At 43.7% G+C, this 27,901-nt stretch overlaps 1 protein-coding gene and 1 long non-coding RNA gene across 3 annotated transcripts in view; one reads left to right on the top strand and one right to left on the bottom strand.

Moving 5' to 3' along the window:
* The window catches only part of LOC140426888 (peroxisome proliferator-activated receptor gamma coactivator 1-alpha-like), a 198,278-nt gene that overhangs the window by 38,190 nt on the left and 132,187 nt on the right, over window positions 1-27,901 (bottom strand). For both annotated transcript variants that reach the window (XM_072512143.1, XM_072512142.1), the window contains exons 2-3: window positions 6,890-7,066; window positions 153-344 (exon numbers count right to left, since the gene is read on the bottom strand). In XM_072512143.1, coding sequence (XP_072368244.1) covers window positions 153-344; window positions 6,890-7,066 — 369 coding nt within the window. The remainder of the gene's footprint in view (window positions 1-152; window positions 345-6,889; window positions 7,067-27,901) is intronic.
* LOC140426890 (uncharacterized) lies at window positions 235-27,856 on the top strand. Its single transcript, XR_011948324.1, has 4 exons — window positions 235-366; window positions 17,169-17,412; window positions 22,236-22,319; window positions 25,241-27,856. It is a non-coding gene; the product is annotated as an uncharacterized lncRNA (long non-coding RNA).

Below are 27,901 nucleotides of genomic sequence, written 5' to 3' on the forward strand. Positions count from 1 at the left end.
AAAAAAAAAAAAAAAAAAAAAAAAAACTTATTTTGCTATTTTTAAACCTGAAAATTAAAAAAAATCAGACCTTATTTTGCCTACATTATACCCATGCAGCGGGTACCCAGAGGCTCATCCAATTCCTTTTAAACAGTAGGAAGGATTCTTACTAGAGATGGTTCGTCAGCCTTTGTGGTGGAAGGACTGCCATCTGGTGTTGATAATGAGGCAGTTTCCAACGAATCAGTCACAACGCCATCTGCAAGTTCCTTGAACGCAGACAGGCTCACATCATCTACTTGGATGTCGTCCAGTGTCTCAGTGAGAGCAGCCAGCAAGGCCTCATTTTCTTCCTCTATGATCTACAATATAAAAAGTGAAGAGGTGAGATGACGGGATTTGACACATTTGCACTGCCTTTAATCTTGCAACTATGATGAAAATACGCCTTTTTATTTAATTTTAATCTCTGCTGTACAAACCGAGAAACACAGATAGATGCTTTCCTATTATTTTGCATACAAACAGAGCTTTGAATCTTGGAAGCTTGCAATTTTTGACATCCCTCTTAATCTGTGGCCTGGTGGGAGCAATGTGAACTTTGTTTTTTTAATATATATTAACGCAGATTGAAAAGAACTGCAACAACGTATTTTTAAAAAATTACTTTGGCAGCTGCTAAGAGCACAAAAGGCTCAGGGAGTTTGTGCGATCAACTGGAAGACCAGAATTCAGAAGCTTCTGGAGGTTAAAAGCATGCTCTATTAAATAGTTTATACCTTGTTTATACTTCTATCGGAAGCACAATGTCTAGGAAATTCCATTGATTGTTTTAGTGACCACAGACAAGTCTGAGACGAATGGTTAAGAGAAACAAATTTAATTATGAAGCAGTATGTACAATGCTCTCCAGATCCCAGCCGGGGCTGAGGTGTCGGTTCCAAATCTAGCCGACCTTTATATTACAGGTTACTAGAGTGTCCATGGGCTCTCCCCCCCCCCCCCCCCCCCCCCCCCCCCACCCTCCTCAGTGGAGGGGCTTGTACTCAACGATGCCTCATGGGAGGCTAATTGCTTCAATCCCGTAAGTCTCTTGCGGGTTATAACACCCATCCTCATCGCCAATTTAGTGACCACAGAAGAGTCTGAGAGTGGATAAGAGAAACTAGTTTAACTACGAAGTAACAGTCACAGCGCCGAGGACCCAGGTTCGATCCCAGCTCCAGGTCACTGACCGTGTGGAGTTTGCACATTCTCCCCGTGTCTGTGTGAGTCTCATCCCCACAACCCAAAGATATGCAGGGTAGGTGGATTGGCCACACTAAATTGCCCCTTAATTGGAGAAAAAGGAATTGGATACTCTAAAAAAAAAAAAAAAATTTTTTTTTTAAACTACGAAGTAACAGTACTCTCCAAATCCCAGCCGGGTTTGAGATGTCGGCTCCAAACCTGGCCGACCTTTATAATACAGATTACTAGAATGTCCATGGGTATCCCCCACCTCCCTCAGCGGGGGAGCTTGTACTCAAGGCTCACTGGGAGGCTAATTGCTTCTACCCTATAGGTCTCGTGTGGGTTTTAGCAGTTGTAATATATTTTCATAGGTGGAAACAACCTGTTACTGTTACCCTTTATTGCATCAGTATTGAATGCTGAGGTGCCCTGTAGCATTTCTTCTGTTTCAGCATGGTGGTTATATTAATGGCCTAGTGATCCAGATACCTGGGCTAATAAACCAGAGAATGTGATTTCATAGCACTCTGGGAATTTGAATCTGGAAGTAAAAGTAAACATTGGTCAGCGCAACATCGAGGGCCGAAGGACCTGTACTGCGCTGTAATGTTCTATGAATCCAAAAACCCCATTGGCTCCCATTCTGACCTATTAAACGACCCCAGAAGTTTAATTGCCTCGCAAGTCGCTCAGCTGTTGCTGCAAAATGAACGAGAATCAAACTAGATAGACCACTGTGCTGGTTTAGCACAGGGCTAAATCGCTGGCTTTGAAAGCAGACCAAGGCAGGCCAGCAGCACGGTTCAATTCCCGTACCAGCCTCCCCGAACAGGCGCCGGAATGTGGCGACTAGGGGTTTTTCACAGTAACTTCATTTGAAGCCTACTTGTGACAATAAGCGATTTTCATTTCATTTTAATTTCACTTGGTTGCAAACTAGGCATCGAATCAGGACACAGCGAGGGCATGCCCAGCCCAGAAAATGTTGCATTGACATCTAGGCACTGGTGTCAAAGCTGGGAAAGCTTTCCATAGACTAGTCAAGCAACAAACAGACAATAGTTCTACTTCCAGAATCATGCCCATCAGTCAGCATAGCAGATTCCTCTAACAACATCCCTAGGTATTGCCAATTAATATTCACTTAAGGGCTGCTGCTAGCTTGGGATGGGTTTGGCGGGGGGGGTGGGGTAAAGCCACTGCTATGGACACTGTGACCACCCTCCCTCCCTGACACCCAAACGGTCCCCGCTTACCTCTTGACTGATTTTGGAACTCTTGTGCAGGGCAAGTGGTGTTTGAAGGGTCAGGCAGATGAGCTTTTTTGAGGTTTGCACGCTCTCTCCAATGCCTTCCACCAACTAATTCTATTGGGTGTATTTGGTGTCTCCCAGAATAAATCTTCAACATTTTGGTCAGTCACAAGCCAGGGACTCCCAGGAGTGCCAGGGATATTTGATCTCTTTAAGAATTCTTTAAGGATATAATTGGTAAGGAGTTTTCACTGCCCCCCCGAGTGTCTGTGCCATGTCCAATTTCTAAGTAGAGCTGTTACTTTTGGAGTCTAGTGTCAGGCATACAAAGGATGTGACACAATCAGTGGAGCTGGATTTGAGTGACGAGTGCCTCAATGCTGGGTCAGTTGGCTTAACAAAGGATGTGGCTGTTGAACTGTCTTTCTGCTACTGGGATTTGGAGGATCTCTGCTGGTGGTACTTCTCCAGTGCTTTGAGGCAGCTGCTGTTGATTGTCCCGTCTCTGAAGCACATTACAGCACAAGAATCGTTGCTGCCTAGTAAGTCATGACCTTAGTCTGGGGTTTGAGATCAGAGTCTCAAACATCTGTGCCTCAGTTGGAGGTGATGATTAATTTCATTATCTAGGTCTGCCTCCATCGAGCAAAAGCTCCCAAGATACGAAGAATGGTCCACATTTTCCAGGATCTCACTGTTGATCTTAAATGGAGTGGCTGGGGGTTGTGGAGTGGTTGTGCCGTGGGAACTGATTGGAACGTTTTTGCCCAAGGCGATTAGTGTCATGTGAGAGTACCTTAAAGAAATGGGTGTTTAAGAAATGTACCTTTAAGAAATAGGTGTTTATTAGTGATGTCAGAGTGTGGGTGGAGTTGGGCTGTCTGTCAGCTTTTTACTTTCATTTTAGGCTGTTTGCTGCAGGGTGTGTTTTGGTTTAGTTTTCAGTGTTGGAGCTGAAGCCAGACAGAGCAGGTGTACTGTTGATCTCTCTGCCATGAAAAGACTATCTCTTTTGTATTCAAGCTGCTTTAATTCTTTCTCATGTTCCATTTGTTTAAGTTGTAACTGAATTTTTGCCATTTCCAATGAGTCAAACTGTATTTCAGGCAACTTTAAATGCTTAGCCACCGCCATAATTACCTCATCGTTTCACATTTTGTCAGGTAATGTTAACTGCAATGTTTTGCCAAATCCAACAGTCTGCTTTTAGCCTCTGTCCGTAAGGGACTGCGTGTGACCGTCTCCACCCCCAAAAACTTCAGAGCCTCTGAAAGAGATATTGTTCACAACACACTCCCTACTTAAACTAAAATACAACACTTGAAAAGCAGCCACAATATACTCACCTTCACCGTCTTTAAGTTCACAAAGCCAATCCAATAGATCGACTTTTATCCCCCTCAAGCCCCCAATTTGCTATGGGTCAGGGTTTAGAGAACCCCAAAGTGTATCATGGAGTTCACCTGACCCACAATCTTTACTAGATTGTGGTAAAGGGAGCACATGGCCCACTCTACAGGTGTGGTACAGCAGAAATGGAAAAGTATTTTTTAAAGCAAAACAATGTTTATTCTATGAATCCAAGTTAACCTTTTTGAAACATACAGTGAACATCTTAGCAACCATCAATTCAAATACAACCCCCAAAGAATACAACACTAACCAATCCTTAATAACTTCACAAACAACATCCAGAAGACAGAAGAAACACCTTTTAACAGAAGCACATTCGGTTTACATTCACTACTGAGAACATTTATAATTCTGAATTCACCAAATGGTCAAGAGATAGTCTTTTCATGGCAGAGAGATCAACAGTACACCTGCTCTGTCTGGCTTCAGCTCCAACACTGAAAACAAAACTAAAACACACCTTGCAGCAAACAGCCTAAATTAAAGTAAAAAGCTGACAGAGAGCTCAGCTCCACCCACACTCTGACATCGCTAATAAACACCCATTTCTTAAAGGTACATTTCTTAAACACCCATTTCTTAAAGGTACTCTCACATGACATTAGCATAAGGCCAATTTTCTCATATGACTCAGAGAAGGAGTTGACAATGACCTGGAGTTCAGTTTGAGTGAGCACACACAGCAGGCAACAAATTGATCGTTCTCAAAGACTTCAATGCCAAAGTCAGGAACAATGCAAATCTCTGGAAGGGTGTAATCGGCATAGGAGTAGGGAAAGCAAACTTCAAGGAGTCTTTGTCCTTGCAAAATGTCCTGAACATGTGCCCACCATAACCAACACCCCGTTCTACCAGTGAGACAAATACAAGACCTCATGCAACACCCACAGGCCAAACACTGCTCGGACGATGATTCCTTCAACCAAGTGGCAAAGGACCACAGAGATGTCCACATCACCCGAGCTGTGACAGGTACAACAACGGCTGGACAGATCAATGTCTTATCCAATCATGCACCTCCATCAGCTTGGTTCCCCCCTAACAGTGGAGGCCACAGAAGCACCTCCGCAAGAAATTTAAAATTGAAGGCCTCAAAGATCCTACCAAGGCCGCACCTCACTGTTAACCACTTAATCTCCTGCCACCAGGATTTGCAGTTTGCCCATAGTGTCTAGTTGACCCTAAACACCTGTGAAGAGCACCTTGGCTTCTCTACCAAGAAATAATATGAAATAATGTCCTCCTATAGACGACTCTACAGGTCCTCTATCCTGTAGAGATACAGGACGTAAAATGGAGCCTCAGTGTGGAACATTTGCAGACTGGAAATGTTCTCCCAATTCGACTCGCGTCACCGGGTCTGGCCGTTAAATCTCGTGAGGGGCCTCTAAGGAGAATTGCAATGCTCGGAACGGATCGAGAGAACCAACGAGATCTTGCAAGGCATCGCGATCTAGATCGCGATATCCATATTTACGTGAGCAGTTAGGCTCACTTAAATATATCGCCCAAGAACAAACGTTCGCGAATGGGAGACTTCGCCATGGCGCCGATTAGCACTGGTCGCACAAACGTGGACCAGGTGTAACGGCACTGGGTGGGCAGTCTCCCAGGCCATCAGAGGCCCCCGGTGGTAGGGTGGTACCCATGTGGCACTGCCAGGCTGCCAGTGTCAGAAATCGGGCCGGGGATGCCTGACCTTATGAGGTGGGGGGAGGGGGGGCTCAAGGACCGATACCAGGTAAGTTAGGTGGGGGTGGAAATCGAGAGATCGGGGTGGAATTTATCTCTTCCTGCACTGACAAGCTCAGTTTGCCAGTGCAGGAAGCAAGCTAAGTGTTTTGTCATGGGGCGTTCCTCGCCAAGGAGAAAGAAAAAAAAATCCCGTTTGATAATGGGGTCATTCTTGTTGCCTGCACAACCCACTAGGCACGCCCAAAAGGGGACTCTGTTATTTTCCATTAAATTGCGCCCTCTGTCTTCAAATTCAATGTCCGACGTCCATTCCGCAATACCCCATCTAGGTTGGTCTTGGCACTACCCCGACCCTGAGCAAAGTTGAAAAAGCCACTCGTACCTGAAAAACAAGTCCTTTAGAACAGATAGAAACCCGACGGAAATCCTGAAATACAGCTGAGATACGGCATAGTTGCACAGTCTCATATACCTCACCTGGGAAGAGGAACGCATGACAAGGGATCTCAGGGACGCTGTGATTGTGACTATATTCAAGGAGTGATTGGGGTAAGTACAGAGAGGTTCTGTCTGCCACAGGGCATTGCAAAGCTCCTCCTCAATCACCTCCCAGCAGTTGAAGAGATCTCCCAGAGTCACAGTGCAGTTGCTCATCGAGACATGACCTTCACTGCATGGACAATTCACAAAAAATGCAAGCGACTGCACCGATTGCTGTAAATGTTCTTTCTCAACCTCATAAATGCCTTTGACTCTGTCAACAACAGCAATCTTCCTTACTCCAATCCTGCACCTCGCGTCCAGCAACTACCCACTATGGAACTGCTCAACCTTTGGCATCTTCAATCCAAAACCAGTCATTGATCTTCAGTGTACAGTTGACTGGCTGATTACATTAGGATGCAACAAGGTTTCTTCAATAAATCTCACGCCATAGGCCTTGATTACTGATAACATGGAGGAGTGGACAACCTGAATTTTAAATGGGGTTAATAAAATAGGACTACTCACGCATATTTTATGGAATTACCCTGTGTGTGATGCAAGTATTTATTACATTAATAGCAATTAGGTTTATATTAAACTATCTCGTTATGGCCTTAATATCTTTTGGCGCATATATAACTGTGCACAGCCTGATAACCCATAACGATCTCAAGTTTACCCCTTCTCTTATTGAGCATATATAAATGGCATATGATTCACTTAACAAAATGTTTTAGCTCCAGTAGAATAATAAGGGTTTATCTTCTACTAAGTTAAAACTTATTTACTTACCACTTTCAGAATTAAGCACAAGAACACATACTTACTTCAAAAAGCTCGGAATCATCTGTACTATACTGGCTGGAACTTATTTCTGTTTGGTCATTGTCCCACTGAAGTTCACTAAGGCAGCTAACTGAATCAAGGTCATTCACATCCAGCTGGGATAGGTCAATTTCTGGAAAGTCTGAATATAGACGGTCCTCACCGGCCACTGAACCAAACTGGAAGAGAAGGAGTACAATCAGAGTTTGTCTGCTATAAGTCACAAGAGGGAACAATCCAGATAAAATTAACCTTTTAACATGGTTTGATGCAATAATAGCTTGTGACATAGTGCAACTTCGATGGCAAAGTAAGAGTGTGAACCAACTATTTTTTTCCATTAACTTTATCCTCGTCATATTAGGTACAGCAATGTTTCAAAAATTCTGCATGGTAAAGCATTGTGTAGAATTACTACCATACTCATGATTGGAGACATGTGTCAATCCAGTTCTCAAAAAGAGGCATTTATATGCCTTTTGTTGATAGGAATTTAGTTCCTGCAAGCATAGATTAGGGATAAATGAGTCAGGTCAATTTGATGATGATCACTTTGCACTATCATAGGTAATAACACTTTCCTTGCAATCATATAATCGGAGCCATTAAAAAAAGTATAAAATATTTTGCAACTTCTCTTTCCAGGTTAACATTCATCCCTCTGCAACATCACAAGCAGATAAAATGATCAGTTGGTTTATTTATTGTTTTGTGGCCTTTCTCCATAAATTGTCTTCTGTAACTGCCTTCAAAATAACAGTGATTGAACCAATAAATCATTTGATGTGAAGCGCTTTGGAGTGTCCCAAGAACATAAAAGATGTTAAGTAAGCACAGTTTTTAAAATTTATGCAATTCTACAGGTAATACGTACATGGTTAAAACTATGGAAATATCCAAAATCTATACTTTAGGCCCTTAAATTTATTTTGAGGTCAAACAATACCGATATTCTTTCATATACAGATGACATGTAAATGGTATATGATACATTCTGAACTTTCCAGGGTTAGCCAATTTTAATTTTACACCACGCAGTGTACAACAGACGACAGAAAATGTGAGGAAAGTTTATTGCGCGTGCATCTAACATTAAGATGGTGAAATTGGATCTGGAAGTATCCATTTTCCAGGCCAAAAACAGATGCAAAGAAGCGGTCTAACAATGTTAGAAAAGCATCCAATATTCTTTTGATTTGGGGCTAGAGCAAAGATCAGGGGCTGGATTCTCCGCACCCTCGTGCCTAAATCGCGGCCGGGGCGGGGGCGGAGAATCTATGTTCCCACAAGAACTCGGGACCGGCGCCGGTTCCCTGATTCTGCGGGCCCTGAAAACGGCGTACTCGCCATCTGAGACCTACCTGGGGTCATTGCCAGAGGCCTGCTCAGCCATTCTCCACCCCCGACTGGCCAAAGTCCCGATGGCGTGGAACTAATGTGCTCCAGCCGGTCGGGATACCCGCGTGGCGGCTGTGGCCTCAGTCCACGGCCGCCCTGGTCGGGGGCAGGCTGATCGGAGGCCACGGGGGGGCCTTATCGGTGGCCGGAGAATATTTGTGCAGGGGTTGAGAGTCGGGTGCGTGGCCGATCGGGGGGGGGGGGGGGGGGGGGTGTCTCTTTTGTGGGTCTAGCTCCGCGGTCCGAGTCCGCCACGGAGCACGGCGCGGCTACTGGAAACCACCGCCGTGCGCATGCGTGGCCTCTGACCCTGAAGTGTGGGGGCCTGTATCTGCAGCAAAAGCTGCAAGATCTACTCTGGGTCTGCTAGACCCCTGCAGAGCTGGGAATTGGTGTCCCTTTGATGCCAAGTTTTCTGGCGTAAAACTCTACTGTTTTGATGCCGGCGTGGGGACATAGTCCCAATAATGAAAACCAATAATGGTCGCCTTTAAATATGTTCATATGTTAGGACAATATATGAAAACTTTTTTTAAAATAAATTTAGAGCACCCAATTCATTTTTTCCAATTAAGGGGCAATTTAGCGTGTCCAATCCATATACCTTGCACATTTTTGTGTTGTGGGGGCGAAACCCACGCAAACACGGGGGAATGTGCAAACTCCACACGGACTGTGGCCCAGAGCCGGGATCGAACCTGGGACCATGGCGCCGTGAAGCAACAATGCTAACCACTGCGCCACCATGCTGCCCGACAATATATGAAAGTTGATGTGCCCAAATGCAAGGCCGTTGGAGGCACCATTAGAAAATTTATCTTTAATGTGAAGCCAGGAGGAGGAGCGCTCCACATTAAAACGGCAGGCTGGGTGGCACAATGGTTAGCCCTGCTGCCTCACGGCGCCGAGGACCTGAGTTCGATCCAGGCCGTGGGACACCGTCCATGTGGTGTTTGCACATTCTCTCTGTGGGTCTCACCCCCACAACCCAAAATGTGCAGGGTAGGTGGATTGGCCACGCGAAGTTGTCCCTTACTGGAAAAAAAATGTAAACACTGCAGGCCACTGTTGGACCCTTGTCATCCTCTCCCAATTTCCTCCAGCACTTTCCCCAAACTCACATCAGGCTCCCATTTTGTTACCACCCCACCTTTACGTGCTGTTGGCCTTATTAGGTATTACTTGCACATGCTGTGCCTGAATCGCACTCTATTTGGGCATGCTCCAATTTCTGGGCCATAGTACTTTATTCAATTTGACATCAACTTGACTGCCCATTATATACATACTATTCAGCTGAGTAGTTAAAATCGGCACACTTCCAGGGCATGAAGGACAAAAGGGTATTATAATGACTTAAAAACACAAATAAAATTCATTAGTGTTATTACCTCACGAGTCCTGGAAACCTCTCTCACAATTGATATGACAGCAATAACGCAAAAAGCAATAGTGCTTTGTTTAATTTATTCGACAATGCTTGATAAGAAGGTTGAACATGAGTTTGAAGCAATCTTACAATGTAGTGCTATCAGTGCAAATGTTAGGTGATCATTTATTGTAGTTAATTACAATTTTCTCTGTCACCGTGATTGCCATTTGAGTGACTGAATTATTTTGTGAGCTTTAGAAATGGGTACCCACACTCCTCCATTTATAGATTGGTGTAACAGATAAAGACACAAAATAAAATGTAGAAAATGCACTGCCTTGTATGATTCCAATCATAATAAGATAGAAGAATTCCCTTCACACAAAGTACATCAGACAATCTCCAAATTACAAAATACCTCAATGAGACGAAGAGCCATATATCGTACTGTGCTGCTTTGAATAAGCTGTTACCCACAAGGTCTCCTTTGTAGTAAAGCCTCAAGGAGAGATTCCAGTCACACCTGCTTGCAGGATCTGTGTGCTCAGTGATTTTTTAAACAAAATAAATAAGTAAACCTTGGTCTAATCAATTCAAATTAATTTTGCTTGTCTAAATCAGTTCTTCCAATCAGTCCTTTGAAGGTCTTGTTGTGTATATAGACCTGAGGTAATCAATTCTAAATGGTTGCTGAAAGTCACATTTTGGTAGCACTGAGGAGCAACAATCAATCTGAGTGAGTTTCCTTCCAGCCTCTTGATGTCACACTGCAGGTTTACACTAGATGCCGTTGACAGGTAATGCACTTAAAACCCCATCTGTTTCTCTACACTGAATCCCCCTTTCGAATGATAGCACTTTCCTTCACTGCAACACAAGGTGACTGCTGCCTGCTGCAGCAAAAGTGCGAGCGTGTGTTTTTATATACTCTGGTAGTTCACTGGGGATTCAGCTAGAAATACATTTTAAATTTTTTTAATATGTGATTTCACTCCACTCCTGCTATCCTATTCAGCGTCCTACATATATATATTAACTTTTGTAACCTCTTTATAATTTCTTCCCAAATTAATTTTCATCCATCTCAAATCTAACTTTCATTATTTTTCATTGCTGATGTCAGCACTAACTTTTAGATAATTTTAAATAAATTAGAAAGCGAGTATATTCTCAACAGCACACTCAAACTCGGAGCAAGGTCCTCGGAGAGAAATTGAATAGTGGCTCATTTCTAAGGAAATGGCACAACAACTACCCCTGTTCCCTCTGGGGAGGTGAGAGTGACTGCCCTTGACATTAAGGCTTGCATTTGACCAAGTACTGCATCAAGGGGCCTAGCAAAATTTAAGTTAATTTAAATCAGAGGGGAAACAATGATTGGAGTCAAATCTAACACAAAGGAAAATGGTTGTGGTTTTTGGAGGCGAACCATTTCAATTCCAGGACATCACAGTTCATCAGGGTAGCGCCCAACAATCTTCAACTGTTTTATCAATGGCATTCCCTCCATCATAAGGTCAGATGGGGGGGGATGTTCACTGATGGTTGTATAACGTTTACTATCATTCGTGACTCCTCAGATACTGAAGCACATCTGGTGGCGGCCATGGAGTGAGTGATCGCACATTAGGTGGCTCCGGCCGAGGTTAGATTCTTTGGCCCTTTTCTCCAAACGAGGCCTACCAAACGAGGAGTGCAACAAACAAAGGGCAACAGTCAGACCAGGAGGACTCTCGAGGTGTTACAGGGGAAATGATGGCCGAGAGCTCTGTTGCGTCATTGCCAACACAATGGTCAATGGAGCAACTGGTGGAGTTTTTGATGGCTGAATTCCAGCAGCAGAGGAAGGCAGCCTCAGAAGACTTGGCAAAGGTGCCAGAACCCTAGAGCTGCCAAAAGCGAGTGGAGCAGAGGCTGGAGGTGCAGAATGCGTTGCTCCATAAGGTGGAGGAATCGGTGGCTGACCATGAGGATCGATAGGCCTCGTTTGAGGTAGAAATGTTGTTGATGGCGGAGGGCCAGAAGAAGTGGAGGGAGAAGGTGAACGACCTGGAGAATCGCTCGGGAGGCAGAATCTCAGGATCGTGGGGCTGCCTGAAGGGATTGAGGGAACGTAAGCCACAAAATGAGGGAGGGAGGGAGGGTGGCTTTGACTGATCTCCAGAATTAAATTGGGCACACAGGTCGCTGAGGAGAAAGCTGAAAGCAGGAGAGCTGCTGAGGGTGATCATTGTGTGGCTACATCGCTACCTGGATAAGGACAAGATCCAACATTGGGCAAAGGAGATGAGAGTGTATGCCTGGGAAGGGCATGTGGTTCGCATTTATCAGGACCTGGGAGCGGAGCTGGTCAGGTTCAACAGGGTCAAGGCGGCCCTATTCAGGAATCAAGTCAAGTTCAGGTGTATCCTGCTCGTTTGTGTGTCACATACGAGGGGCAGAAACACAGAGGAGGTGAGTAAGTTCCTAAGAGACCATGGGCTGGAGGACTTTTGAGAAGAATGGAACTTTGGTGGATCTATCTGTGAAATGGACTGGAAGCGCTGTACTCAGGGAGGGAGGGGAACTGCTTACATTTGTGCTGGGTTATTATGCTTGGCTTTGTTTATATTGCCTACTGGGTTTAGTTAGTTATCTGCGTTAAGGTAGAAATGTTGTAACTTCTTACCCTCCCAGCATTTGGAGCAGTGTTGGACGTATATTAAAATGTGGGGTCTTTGGTGGACACTGCGGGAGAAGGGAGGAGGTGGGGATGAAGAAGTTTGGGTGGGCATGGAGGTTGGGTATGGTCAGAGGGGGCAGCAGGATATTTTGGGAGGGAAGAAGCTGCTGCCTCGGGTGGAGCAGGTAGGCTAGTAAATGGAAGTTAAGTGTGGGGTGGAATGGTGGAGGGAGAGGGGGGGAATGGGGTGCTTGGATGGAGATGGCTTTCTTTGTTTGTGATTGGGGGGGGGGATGGTGGGACATTTGGTGTTTGGGTTGAAGGAATGATGGGGTCGGAGGGGTCGTTGGATGTGGGAGAGATGAGCTGTTGACCTGGATGGTGTTGGGGTGGCGCAGTTGGTTCAGGGGAGATGACAACCACCATCTTGAGGAGGCCTGGGAGTTGGGCAGGTCATGGGCCTGGAGGAGCTCATTCAGCAGTGGATATGGCTGATCGGGGTGTGGCTGCCTGGACCCCCTACTAATGGGGATATAGAATGAGTTGGTCGGTAAGGGGGAGCTCCCGCCCACATTATCTCAGGCTTCAATTTCGCTTATTTTAAAAAGGGATTAGTAAGGACCCAAAAGGAATGTGGAGCGTACCGCCCAATAACGCTGTTAAATGTGAATGCAAAACTAATGGCGAAACAGCTGGCAACTCTTATAGAGGACTGTGTGCCGGGGGTGATAGGCGAGGGTCAAACGGGGTTCGTGAAAGGGTGGCAGCTGTCGGTGAACATTAGAAGGCTGTTGAATGTGGTCATGAAGACCCCGGGGACCAGGAAATGGGAGTGATAGTGTCTATGGATGCGGAGGAAGTGTTTGACCGGGTTGAATGGGTGTATTTGTTTGTGGTATTGGGATTTTCTGGGTTTGGGCAGGGGTTCGTAGATTGGGTTAGGCTGCTGTATAGGGCACCCACGTCGAGTGTTCGTACGAACAATGTTATCTTGGGGTATTTTGGTCAGCACTGGGGAACGAGGCAGGGATGTTCGCTGTCTCCCTTGCCTTTCGCTCTGGCAATCGAGCCTCGGGTGGGGGAGGGGGGGACTGGCGGGGTATTGTGAGAAGGGGGGGTGGAGGATCCGGTCTCCCTGTACGCAGACAACCTTTTGTTGTGTATTACAAACTCTGTGGAGAGCTTTGATAGGATCATGGGGATATTGGAGGAGTTTGGCTTGTTCTCGGGATATAAGCTAATCATGGAGAAGAGAGAGGTATTCCCGGTCAGCACGCAGTGCAGGGGAAGGGCATGGAGAAGTTGCCGATTTGGCTGGTCGGGGCGAGTTTCCAATACTTGGGGATACGAGTGGCGTATAGTTGGGCCCAGTTGCAAGCTAAATTTGGAAAATCTGGTGGAGGGGGTGAAAAAGGATGTTAAGAGGTGCGATGTTCCGCTGCTGTCATTAACCAGAAAGGTCCAGACAATTAAAATGACGGTGCTGCCGAAGTTTCTGATCATCTTCCAAAATCTCCTGACTTTTGAGCCCAAATCTTTATTGGTAGGGTCAATAGGATGATCTCGGAGTTTATATGGGTGGGTAAAGTACCCCAAATTGGGTGGGTGTTTTTGGAGAGATGCAGATGGAGAGGGGTTAGTGCTACTGAGCCTGCTGAATTACTACTGGGCTGTGAAGGTGGCTCCGAGCCCGCAGGTGGCAATATTTGGCGTTTCAGAAGAACTGGGTGCTCAGATGGGGAGAGAGGCTGACGTGTTGGCCTTTGCCTGCCTGATAGCCCGGAGGCAGATCTCTGGGAGGACCAGAGCCACCTAAAGCGGCGGTGTGTGTGAGCGACTTGTCAGAGTTTCTGAATCTGGAGAAGGTAAAGTTTGCCAATAGAGACACAGATGAGAGGTTCTTCGCAAGGTGGAGGCTGTGCATCAACTTCTTTAAAGAGTGGTAAAACGTCAGCGGGGGTGGGAGGAGATGTATGTATGGGTGGGTTCTTTTGTTACTATAGTTAGAAAACAGGGCAGAGGGAGTGGGCTGGGGTGGAGGGGCTTGGGTATTTGATGGGTGGTTTGTGAAGGATGTTTACTGATGCTGTTTTTCTCTTTTTCTGTATATAATTGAAAATGTCTCAAACAAAAATATTAAGAAAAAAGATACTGAAGCAGTCTATCTCCCCATGCAGCAAGACCTGGACAAGATTCAGGTTCGGACTGATAAGTGGCAAGTACCATTCATGCCACACAGGTTTCAGGCTCCAACAAGAGAGAATCTAATCATCTCTCCTGGAGATTCAATGGCATTACCATCGTTGAATCTCCCACCATCAACATCCTGGGGTTACCATTGACAAGAAAATGAACTGAGACCATATAAATACTATGACCATTGTTATTTCACACTTTGTGGTAATATGTCGTTATTCTTTGCCTTGTGATCCAGAATGGTCAGATGAGTTGATGATAAAGAAACCACCAATCTTTAGATTGAAGCAAAACTAATTTCTTGAATAACGATTAATTAAATAAAGTTTGCACACACTACTGAGCTATAACTACTAATAAAGTAAGGTTGAATCTGTTAAACAGTAATCTATAATCTAGTATTAACTAATGATGACCTAGTGTTAACTCTCTCTCTAATCTAAACTACTCCTCGTGCTGTGATCAGTCCATCTCTTTTGCTAACAACCCTGCATTCCCTGAGGTCTGATATTTCTACTGGGAACTCGTGGTGCCCTCTAGTGTTTGAATTACACCGAGATGTAATAATTAACCCTTCACTGGCGTACTTATACACATATCATTACAACCACAAGTGCAGGTCAGAGACTGGGAATTCTAGATTCTCACCGCCTGACACCCCAAAACCTGTCCAACATCTACAAGACAGAGGCAGGTTGTTGGAACACAAGATGCTTTACCACAGCAAGTAGTTGAGGTAGAAAACACTGTATCCCTTAAAAGAAAATTGGATAAACATTTGAAGTAGAAGCAGGACTATGGGAAGAGCTTGGGATAGTGTGATTAGTTTTGGATTGCTCTTGCAAAATCTGGCGCAGACACAATTCTTTGATGTAAACATCTAGAGTTCAGCAGTAGAGAAGGTCACCAATGCCTTCAAATGTTGTATTATAAATACTTTCTCAGTGCATGTATATTGGAAGTCACCAGTATTATCTTTTTGAAGAACTGGTGCTTTAAATTCGGCACAATGGAAAACTGCAAGACATATCCAAAGCAAGTGAATGTTATTCAACTGTACAGTGCTGGCAATATGCTTCTAACATTACAACATTGATTACACTTGAAAAATATTTCATTACTTTTAAAGTGCTTTGTGACACTCTGAGACTGTGAACGGTGCCATATAAATACCAATTCTTTCTATAACGTGTTTTGCTCATAAATGTATCTATTATGTATGATGAGATGCTTTGACACAGTTGTGAGTGAGTCCTCTAAGTGCTTCTTTGGTTGAGGCAATTGTGTAACTCTAACTAACTAGTGGACAGTTGGAGAGAGGGAAGTTAGACTATGGTAGCACAGTGGTTAGCACTGTGGCATCACAGCGCCAGGGTCTCAGGTTCAATTTCCAGCTTGGGTCACAGTCTGTGCGGAGTCTGTACATTCTCCCGTGTCTGCGTGGGTTTCCTCCGGGCGCTCCAGTTTCCTCCCACAAGTCCTGAAAGACATGCTGTTAGGTGAATTGGACATTCTGAATTCTCCTTCTGTGTACCCGAACAGGCGCCCGAGTATGACGACTAGGGGATTTTCACAGTAACTCCATTGCAGTGTTAATGTAAGCCTGCTTGTGACAATAAAGATAATTATTATATACCCACATCTACAATTAATATCATGGCCAAATAACGTTATAATGAGGGTGCACATTCAACTAGAATGGAGGGTTCCAACCACCAGCTGAGATTTGAGCTCTGTTAATCTTAACCTCAAACAATCATCTTTCGCCAAAGGAAGACTGTTTTATAGGGGAGTTGGGTCGTAAGAAAAAAAAAGAAAAAAATCGCAAACAGTAAATTGCCCACTAGCTCAGAATCTGCAATTTAAAAAAATCGCAAACAGTAAATTGCCCACGAGCTCAGAATCTGCAATTTAAAAAAATCTTCCCTGGGATGTGACGATGTGGCTTTTAATGTTGAAAGGGAAGTCCGGGTTGTTCGATGGACGGAAGGAAGTCCCAGGAAGTGTCGACAATGTCAGGTTGTAAACAATTATGCAGTAAACTGTCAATTTACTTCCCAGAGAAAAGAGAGTAGGGGTCAAACACAGCTAATGAACATTATACCTGGATACAAGGTCCATGTGATATTGCCATGGCGATGGGCTGAGAAAGCCGAAGGGTTTCTAAAATATCCCGGAAACTCTCACACCCAGGCAGACTACCAGGATCCATGTGAAATAGAGCAACTAGAGACTGAAAGTCTCCATGGTTCAACATGCTTTCTCATCTGGAAAAGACCAAATTTGTAAAGGTTTGAAATGACACTGGAAGATTTATCTCATTTGCACTAGCGGGAGAATCACCAGAAAAATCCTCCCTGTGAAAGGCAGTCCTGGGATTAAAAGTTGCCAAGTTGGGAAAGAAGAGGAATGGAAGTAGATCCTTGGGAGTTAAGAATGACTTTGAACTTGTTCTGTGAAAATTGAATGACTATTTAAGGGTCAGTGCAAAATAGACCTGTGAAGTGGATTCTTTGGTTGTGTTAAAAGTGAAAGGGCAAAGCTATTTTCTGTAGTATAAAATGCCGACAAAGTGTTCAGTAATTAGTGCTTTAAATCTCTTTTTCTAGTAAAAGTCTGAAAACCTGAAATCTTGTTCTGTCATCCTTTTCAGCTGGAAGTTTGAATAGGTCTCTACGCAGATTGGAATTTCTGACACTTGTGTGGCGTGAATGTTCCTTGCCACCTATCAGCCCAACCCTGAATTTTGTCCTGGACTTACTGCATACCGGAATGGACTGCTTCAATATCTGAGAAGTCGAGAATGATTCTGAACACTTTGCAAGACTGTATTCAGGTCAGGGCTGGGTGGCCTTGGTGGTGCCCAAACTGAGCATCGGTGAGCAGATTATCACTGTGTAAGTACAGCTTGATAACACTGACAATGATCATTACCAACAATGGCACAAGTGATGGTAGGTGAGAGTAGAGTGATTGGGCGGTCAGTGGCTGGATGGGTTTTGTCCCACCTCTTGTGGAAAGGGCATACCTGGACAGCTTTGACATTGTTGGGTAGACAATGTTGTAGCTGTAATGGAACAGCTTTGCAATGGGTATGGCTAGCTATGGAGCACATGACTTCAGTCCCACTGCCGGGACATTGTTCGGGCCTATAGATCTCACATCCATTATTTATCCTTCAGCCACCATCACAAAAACAAATTGTCTGGTCATTATCACAGTGCTGTTTGTAAGACCTGCCTGAGTGCAAATTTGGGCTGTTCTGAGATTGTGACAGGCACTCGATAAACGCAGTCTTTTTTTCTTTCTGCCCACTGCAACGTACTTTCCAACAACTGCTACACGAGTGCTCATGTGCACAAAACACTGCTGATAATTCAAACTCTTGATACAAAATTGCCGATATTATACAACTCTTCACTCACATGGATTCATTCAATAAAATTGGCGAAATGTCACTCCTCTATATTAGCCTGAAGGCAAGTGGTTTTACCTCCGAATATAGATGTGCCCTGACTGCGAGCATCTAACCTCAATTCAACATACTAAATGGGACACTTTGTGTGCTTTTTGTTTTGTATTTCAACTAGAGTCAAGAACAACATTTCTCTCCACAATTCAGAGTTTTTATTACCGTAATAAGTATTTCATTACATTGAGCTCTGACCAAGAGGCAGATTTGTTTCCCATAATTAAGCAGCTCTTCTACAATTCATTTATTTAATTGAAGTGAAGGGACCTATTTTACACTGCAGGCTAGAGTGTAAAAAACAACTGAGATAGTATTTCAGCACATGAGCAGTATCCTTATCCAGTATCATGTTGACATTTATATACTTCAACAGTATAGCAGATAGTTAATTAAACTGCTGGAATGATCCAATTGGCTGGCCAGCAAACAATTCCCAATAGGGTCTCATGTTCTTGGAGTGTTATTTATATATACTCGGTTTTTATTATTAGAAGGCACCGTTCATGCCTGTGAAAGCAAAGAGCAGCACCTCACAAGCATGATTTCTTTGCTCCCAAACAAAGTATTATGGCAGCAAATGCAAATTTCCATTGCGAAGGCACGGAATGTGGCAGTTGTCATTTTATTTTGGTCACAGAAGAATTGAGCTCTGACATTGCCAAATTGAGCAGGCAATGCAATTTTCACAACGCTGGCCAATACCGTCCTGCCTTCCACATCAGCATGCATCATTGTTTCAACCTTGCCACTGCGAACCAAATTCTTAACAAGGCAAACTTAGAACATCCTAACTATAATGGGAAACTTACTTCCACTAGAAATGGTTCCACAACCTGTACTTCATACTAGATATTAAATAAGCAAAAGCAGTGTTGTGTGCATTCTCAATTCAATCACACAACATGGAAAATTGAACTACTATAAAACACAGATTTAAAAGGTGCACATTTCATAGTGGACAGAGAGCTGCAGTCAGCTCTGGACAAGGTCATGTCACTTGTGGAACATAGTTTAAAAAATCCATAGGAAAGGAGATAAATTATTTCTACACAGCGCATTATCATTGCCCTTAGTGTTGGGTGGGGTTACTGGGTTATGGGGATAGGGTGGAGGTGTTGACCTTGGGTAGGGTGCTCTTTCCAAGAGCCGGTGCAGACACGATGGGCCGAATGGCCTCCTTCTGCACTGTAAAATCTATGATAAAATCTATGATAATCTATGATGTTGTGAAATGCACTCCCCAAATTCGTAGTGGAAGCTTGATAAGGAAAATTTGCATGGTTTTCGGCAAGAAGCATGAGAGTGAAATAAATTAGACAGCTCTTTCAAAGAGCTGGCACAGATAAAATGGTCCAACAGGCCTCCTTCCCTGCTGGAAAATTATACATTCCATGACTGTGTGGCATATATAATACTGTCATAAAGGTGAATCGGGACTCCACAGGGGGAATGTAACTCCCTCTCTCCAATGGAAACCAAGAAAAATGGAAGCAGTAGCTTGCCGAGGCATTCCCACCCCCAGATATGGCAGTTTTGATAGCTTGAAGCACTTGCCTGTCTCAGGTGGGAATCTCTCAAACTTCTGTAAATTGGGGTTCTATTGGAATTGGGATCTCAATAGAATTTTAATGCCGAATAAGCAGGGTATCCACACTGCACTACCAAACCTGGCAAACAAGGGGTGGTCCTCTATGGACTGTTCCTCCAGAACGCTAAAGAAAATTCAGGTAACTAATGTCTTGGGTTCACTGCTTTCCCATCTGCAAAGATCCCTTCATGGCAAACTGCTGACAGGCTCTGGCTCCTGAGCCTTCATGAAGCAATGACCTGTCCATTTCAGGCATAGCTAGCCAACAAGTTGTCAATGAGGCCTGTCTATTAAAACAGATAGGGCCTCTCACTGCAACACCTGAGCCAATGGCCAACACATCCCATTGGCTTCTAGCCAGGAATCAAAATTCACCCTGGCATCCTCTGGAGTTGTGTTCTTCCTACAATTTTTACTGAAAATGACCAGGCATCATAAAATGATGCAGTCGCGTGTGACAAACCTACCTTGCTTAATTTCTTGTGTATTTTATTAGAATCTCCAGTTTGCTAATAGAATAACATTTTTGATAATGGTCAGCAGTTCTTGGCATTGGAGGCTGGTTAATTGGAAAAATATTTAAAGCGGTCTGCAGCTCCCCATATAATTTATACCTTTAATGCTTGTACGCAGATTAAACAGGTTGACGGTTTGTAAGATATCTGTGTCGTTTAGGTCCAAGGAGGTCACATTGCCTAACAAAGCATAGCAGATGCTAAGTCTGCCTAGACGACAGAAATAATTAATATTGTTCATCGGGCTGTCACCTGCCTACATTGACATTCTATAGCCTTTGCAACTGTTCCACCAGGTGTCCTACAAGAAAGACTCACACAGTTCTGCTTTATCCGCATAAATTGTGCGGAGCTGGCATCAAAGAAGCTACCATTTCCTGTGAAATTCTTACACAGTAGATTAACTTTGTTTAATTGGCAGCACTATTTGCTTATTTTCTATGGTCCCAACTTGGAGAGGGAAGAAGCAAACAACCCTGGCTTAAAGCACTCATTCCCTTCTTTCAGAACGACTATATGGACCAGAGGCAAAGGGAGGACTCCATGAGTCGCATTCCTCAGATAAAAAACATTTGTAGTCAAAGATTAGAAGTAAAGCGGTTTGGGAATTTAAATCTCTTCAAAGTATTTTCAAATATTGACAAGAAATCAAGTATTCTACTACTGTATTCATTTTGCTTCTATATTATTCCTGTTTAGATAAAGACAAATTAATTTTCAATAGATTTGTGAGAGATCAGCAAGGTGGGTGGCACCCTATCCCATTCCCACTGTGTATCTCATTGGTAAAATACTTCATTGGTCACCTGGTGATCCTGGATTAGTCAAAGATCAGTTTACAGGGAGCAAGGACTTGCACATGCAAACAGTGCTTTGCTTTTGGAAGAACAACAAAAAACATCTGGAGTGAACCAGAACTGTAATGACTCTGCAATGCTAACTGAGAATGACAACGGATAATATAGAGTGATAATAATTTTATGATGGCAGCATGGTGGATAGCACAATTGGTTCACAGCTCCAGGGTCCCAGGTTCGATTCCGGCTTGTGTCATTGTCTGTGCGGAGTCTGCACATCCTCCCTGTGTGTGCGTGGGTTTCCTCCGGGTACTCCGGTTTCCTCCCACTCCAAAGATGTGCAGGTTAGGTGGATTGGCCATGATAAATTGCCCTTAGTGTCCAAAATTGCCCTTAGTGTTGGGTGGGGTTACTGGGTTATGGGGATAGTGGAGGTGTTGACCTTGGGTAGGGTGCTCTTTCCAAGAGCCGGTGCAGACTCGATGGGCCGAATGGCCTCCTCCTGCACTGTAAATTCTATGATAATCAAGGTGCATTATCTATGCCTCTTTTGATCCAACCAGAAATATGCTAACAAAGAAGAACTAAGTGCTCCTTTTGGAACGGGCAGTGCTGATGCACTGTAACAAATGAAAATCTCTGAAGGAAACTTAGCTAATCAACTAAAAGTGACATTTGCAGAGGCGCTGATGCACTCCAGTCACCCCCACCCCCCCCTTCCCCATGTCCACTGGCCACAGAAGGAATGAAGCATCTCGGCACACATCGCGTACTGCCTATCCTGGGCTTGAGGCAGATCGGGTCATAGTCATACAGCACATAAAGAGGCCCTTCGCCCATTGTCTCTGCGCCACCTTCCCACTGCTTTAAAACCTAAAGATATTTATTGCTTTAAAGAAGATATTTCAAGTGCTCATCTAAATGCTTCTTAGATATTGATGGATCCTGCCTCTACCACCCTTTCAATCAGTGAGTTCCAGATTCCCACCACCGTCTGGGTTAAAATGTTTTTCCTCAATCCCTTTTAAATCCCATGCCCATTACCTTTAACGTGGCCAATTCACCTATGCTGCACATCTTTTTGGGTTGTGGGGGTGAGACCCACGCAGACATGAGGAGAATGTGCCAACTCCACATGGACAGTGACCTGGGGCCGGGATCGAACCCGGGCCTCAGCACCGTGAGGTAGCAGTGCTAACCACTGCGCTACCGTGATGCCGCAGGCATCCAGTAACCTGTGTCTCATTAAATTCAGATTCTGCCTCTAATTTAAGATGTGTGGTGTTAGTATGTGAGCTAGTATCTGCAAGCATGAAATCAAGTATTGGTGCTTTGTCTTCATCATCAGGGTCTTCCTGTTGTTGCTACATTACCTGGCTAGGTTACTCATCTTGCTGCTTGAAAGGACACAGCTCTCAGATCACTAAGAAGGGTAAGATCATGGTGTAGAGAGGTGGGACTGAAGTATGAGGTACTTGCTTACACCACTGCAGCTTGTAAACAAGAAATGTGTGAGACAACCTGGAAGTTGATGTGAGAAGGAGGATGACATGCAAGACTACTTTGATGATTTCAGGCCTCAGCAAACACTGATGGAGCAATGATTTGAATGGTGCTGAGGCTAGTGGTGCAGTTCATAGGATGTTAAGAGGAGGGAGATGGTGGCGTAATGGTAATGTCACTGTACTAGTAATCCAGAGGCACAAGCTATTGGCTTAGGGTCATGGGTTCAAATTCCATCACTGGTGATGGAATTTAAATTCAATTCATGAATCTGGAATATAAAGCTTACCTTAGTGACCATGAAACCTTTGCTGTAAAAAAAACATCTGGTTCACTCACATCCTTTAGGGAGAGCAATCTGCCATTTCTTATCTGGATGTGAATGTGACTCCTAACTGCCCTCTGAAATGGCACAGCAAACCACCCAGTTCAAGGACAATTAGGAATGGACAACAAATGCTGGCCTTGTTAGTGATGCCCACATCACATGAAAGGAGATAATTGGCAACCTAGACCATTTGGCGCACTGCATCATGACATTGGCCTCTAACTGTATGCTCACACTGAATTTTAACATGTCTGAAGTGCTTCCTGTGGGTAGAGTACATCTTTCATCCTGTGCAGCTCCTCCACTAAAACCTCGAGTCCAAAAACCTGAAGGCCACAATTCTTTTGTCTGTCCCAGGTCAGATTCAGCTTATGAAATAACTACTCGCACCTCTATCTGTCATACCTTTAAAAATTCTGGCTTTAACTGGTCCTAGCCACTCACAATACTGGCTCCTTCCCATGTAGTCCAGCCCTTCAACAGCACATATCGTACTGGTAGGGTGCTGCACTCATGCAAAAGAATAGGCAACAGTAAGTTCACAAGCTGCTGCATTGCACTCAACTCACAGGGTTAATCATGCATCGCAATTCCCGCATCCGGTTTTAAGAGGCCATTGAATTTAACTCTCTGTTTCTCCACAGGTTTCCCAAAGATATGTGCAGGTAGCTCAGCACCACAGATCTTCCAGTTATGAACTGCAGCTTTAAGAATCAAAAAATAATTTAGGAACAATAATCCATCTAAATGGAAGTAATGTAGAGAAGAACCTTGGCGCACACGAGCCAAACTCAAATTCATTGTGCCATAGTGCACACAATTGTACATCCTCTCATTTCCCATGTTACATTGCAGTAAATTTGGAAAATACCGTAGAATCTAACTAAAACACAATTCATGCAGTACTATGACAGGTGAACACAGCATAAACAGAAAATCATCAACACTTCAGTGCAAAATCTATTTCCACCCGTGCAAAATCTATTTCCACTCAGTGTGACTAAATAGGGAAAAGTAAAACAAAATCACTGAAGTGATCCCATTCCATGGTGCTTGGTTGGCCCAAGAAGCAACAAAATGGATTGGAAGGATGCAGGAATGTGTGGGTCCCACACAATGAGAGAGGTTCAAGTGAATCAGCCATGGACAATCAGAGCTAACCGGAGTACAGCCTTAGCGCCTTCCCATAAAGAGGGAACTTTTGGCAAATTAAAGGTTCAATCATTTATCAAGGTTTCCTTGGCTGTTCTCAAAAGCCACTTTGTTACTTGTTCCAGGATTTGGGCACCAGACTGTCACTCCAGAGCAGCATGGAATGCTGTCTTTCAAATGAGAAATTAAACCAAGGCACTCTGGGGTGGCCATCAAAGATCCTGAAGCTGCTTTTTTGAAGAACAGTGCGAGAGCTACCCCCAGTGTCCTGGCCAATATTTATCCTCCATATCATCTTAAAAGATTATCTGGTCATTTATCACATTGCTGTTTGTGGGAGCTTACTGTGCTTAATTTGACTGACATGCTCCCGATATTAATGTAATGGCTACACTTGTAATGCTTCACTGACTGTATAAGTGCTTTGGGACATCCAATGGTAATGAAATGCTAATAGAAGTACAACTCATTTCTTTTTTATAGCGAGGCATGGGTTAGTTTCTGGCTGTAGAATTGCATTTATAAGACAGGCTTTAAAAAAATATATATTAATAATGTACCATCATAATAACAAGGTTCAGAACATTTCAATTATTGGAAACATTCTTTGTGTCCACAGAATAAGTGATGATACACTTGCCTCTGAGCTAGCAAGTTGTGGGTTCAAGCTGTACTTCAGGACTCAGCATTTGAGCATGTAATCTAGGCTGACAGTTTCTGCAATGTCAGAAGTACTATTATGTGGATAAAACTTGAAACTGAGGCCCCATCAGGTAGTTGCTCCAGGTCCTATTAATATTTTCCAAGGAAAACAGGGTGTTCTCCTGATGGTGAGTAAGCATTTACTACTTGGGCAATCCCACCAAAATGACTGTTTATGGGATCCTACTGTGCATTTTGACTGCTGCTTTTTTAAAAAACAAATAACAGTGATTACTCTTTAAAATAAGTCATTAGCTGCGAGGTACCTTGGGACATAGAGGGCATAAAAGGGCACTATTTAAATGCAATTTTTTTTTCTATCTCACAATTTTCTTGTCAATAATAATGATAAATAGGTTGGCTGTTAGATAAGAATTTAGTGAAATGCTCAATATTGAGTAAATAATGTTGGTGACCTATAAAATTATCTGAATATCTAAGACAACGTGTACAGCGTGGCTAATTATTAGTTCAGTAGGTATGTCACGTTATTAGCATTTAGGATACAATATCACTCAATCAAATAGTTCTATTGTTAGTACAAATCACAGAACACAATTATCCTGGCTAGTTTTCTGCAAAGATATTTCTTGTTGTTCAGATTGCCATACTTTGGGAAAAGGGTACATTTTTCTGATCTTGTTGCTTCAATTTCAAATTTGTTTCAGGTCTTTTCAAACTTTAAGGTACAGGAACTACAACCGACATCCAGATATATGGGTTATCTCCAGCCTTTAGCTAGAATTATGGCACATCACTGATGACTGAATCCAGTGGCTTTTGGACTTGGAAATGGAATGTACATCCATATCTGTACCTTAATTAGTCCTCAGTTCCTTAGAAGACATAAAAGCATTGTAAAGTAACTATAAAAATGAATATATTTTAGTTATGCTGTTAAACTGCTGGATAGGACTGATAAGGAAAAGCTTTTCTGATAAATATTGTGCAACCCAATTGAAGTGACTCCTTCTGCTCAAATGAAAATGCAACCTTTGCAATGTTGGAAAGATAACATGTCTTGTGACTGCTCACACCAATCTCGGGTGTCAACTGAACAATGAGGAACAATTCCCAATCAAGCACAAAAGTTGAGTACAGTACCTCAATCAGAAACCTCAACCAAATTTAATTACATCACAGCAATATGAGGCCAGTTTCTAATTAACAGAACATTGTTATCCAAATTAGGTGAGGTGTCCATTAAACAATGTTTTAAATGAATACATCCAAGGAGAAAATTAAAATTTGTGACAAAGTGCGGACGTATCCTCCACCTTATGTGACATTTGAATAGACACAAGATTTTATGTAGCCAGATAATATTACACTCAGATGGTCTTTAAATTGTTATTCTTCATGGCGTAATTAAACTTTTGTGTTCAAAATATAACATGAATTAATGATGGCTTTTCTTCACCTGTGAGCCCAAACAATGAGTACATAAAGCCCGTCAGCCCAACCCTGTCCTCACCCGAAATCCACCATTCCACACTTTCCTGCAGTAGTCAATATACAGTGAACAGGAGTGGGGAACTCTGGCACGTTTTTCCATCCCTCACACGTGATTCTGAAACCACTGTCACCTGCTTACGATAATTCCAGCTAAAATCCACTAACTCAGCTTAAACCTAGGATGACATCCAATACAATAACTATCAGGGTTCTTATTACTTCCAACAAATTTCACAGCAAGACATCTCATGGGGCAGAATTCTAAGGCTCATGGTAGGTCCCCCCCCCCCCCCCCCCCATGTGGATCCGGCAAGCCATTTCAATTGCCGTTTACTTAGGCGGGACTATAATATTCTGCCGGGCGGGAAAGGCTGTTAAATCCTGGCCATGATATTTTTCAATGGGTGTACACAATAAGGCTATATAATAAAGGTTTATGGATCCTCTGCACAAACGTGTTCCAACACCCAGTGGTCACATCAAATTTTACACTGAGTGAATTTTCACATCAATTTAAAAAAGGCTTTATTACTTTGCGATTGTTCATATTTCAGACTCAAAGCTAAATTCACATTAATCTCCTTCACAAATACACAGTCTAATCTTGCAAGATTTAAGTTATAACTGTGATTAATCATTTCTATGAATAACATTGGTCTTCTGTAATAGAACAAAAAGTGTGACATGAATAGGCAGCTCATTTTATATCCAATGCAATTTTGCTTGTTTTCCATTCAATGCCAATGTTAAGTTAGACTGTACTTCACATATTAAAGATGTAAAATGTAGTAAGAGGTGGGTGTGGTATATTCGAGGCAAAGAAGGTGCTTAGATAGAGGCATACAGCAAGTTAGAATGCTGAGCGAGTAGTTTGTATTGATCGATACAGTGAATATTATGGGCTGGATTCTCCGATTCTGCGGCTATGTCCGCAGGATCCGTCTGGTCTTACGACCAGAAAGTTGCCGCCGCCCCCGCACCGATCATCCACCCAGTGGGGGCCTAGCAGCCACGCAGCGTAAAGCCCTGGCTTTACCTGCGGATACAGCCATAGAATGGCCGGGTCCGTGGCCGTGCATGCGCACGGCAGCGGCCGCAGACCCGGCCTGCCAAACACTGCCGCCCTGCAAACCCCTTCGACACCCCGGATCAACCCCCACCAGTCCACCCAGCCAAAGCCCCCCTGCCAGTGAAACGGCTCCCGCCCGACTGTGGCGACGCAGGACAGTCCGCAGCAACCACGCGAGGTCCCCGAAAGTTGTGAGGACATGTGCCCCACGTCATCGGGAATTCAGCCCATCGGGGGCAGAGCATTGGGCGAGGGCCTCAGATAATGTCCCGAGGCTCAGAGGGGCATGCGGCGTACTCCCAGAGTATGCCATTTTTGAGGGGGTGGAGCATCGCAAAAATGTCGCGCCCACGATTCCAGCGTAAATGTGGATTTTCCAGCTGATCGCCGAATGCGATTTCGGCATTGGCGATCGGAGAATCCTGCCCTACACGTATCATAATTGTATGGAAGCATCTCAGAGTGCAACCTGATCTATGTTGACAACTTAAATATCTTTGCACCATTTGTAATGACCATTTTTAAATGTCTGAAACATATTTTTGATTGTATTGAAGCACCTCAGAGGGCAACATGATGTATGTAGAGAACCTGAATATTACTTTGGGTGGTGGGCACTTTAAAATGTTCTTTTCAGATATTTTACGAATAAAGTATATTTTTGCAAAAAAATTTTGCTGGACAAAATATGGGAATTATTGGTAAGGGTGCAGAAGTTGAGGAATTGATGAGGTGAAAATAAATAGGAAGGATGTACTGGAAAGGTTGGCTATGCTTAGATACGTTGCCTGGCCAACCTGGGCAT

The sequence above is a fragment of the Scyliorhinus torazame genome, chromosome 7 (assembly GCF_047496885.1).
Source record: "Scyliorhinus torazame isolate Kashiwa2021f chromosome 7, sScyTor2.1, whole genome shotgun sequence".
In the NCBI taxonomy this organism is placed as follows: Eukaryota; Metazoa; Chordata; class Chondrichthyes; order Carcharhiniformes; family Scyliorhinidae; genus Scyliorhinus; species Scyliorhinus torazame.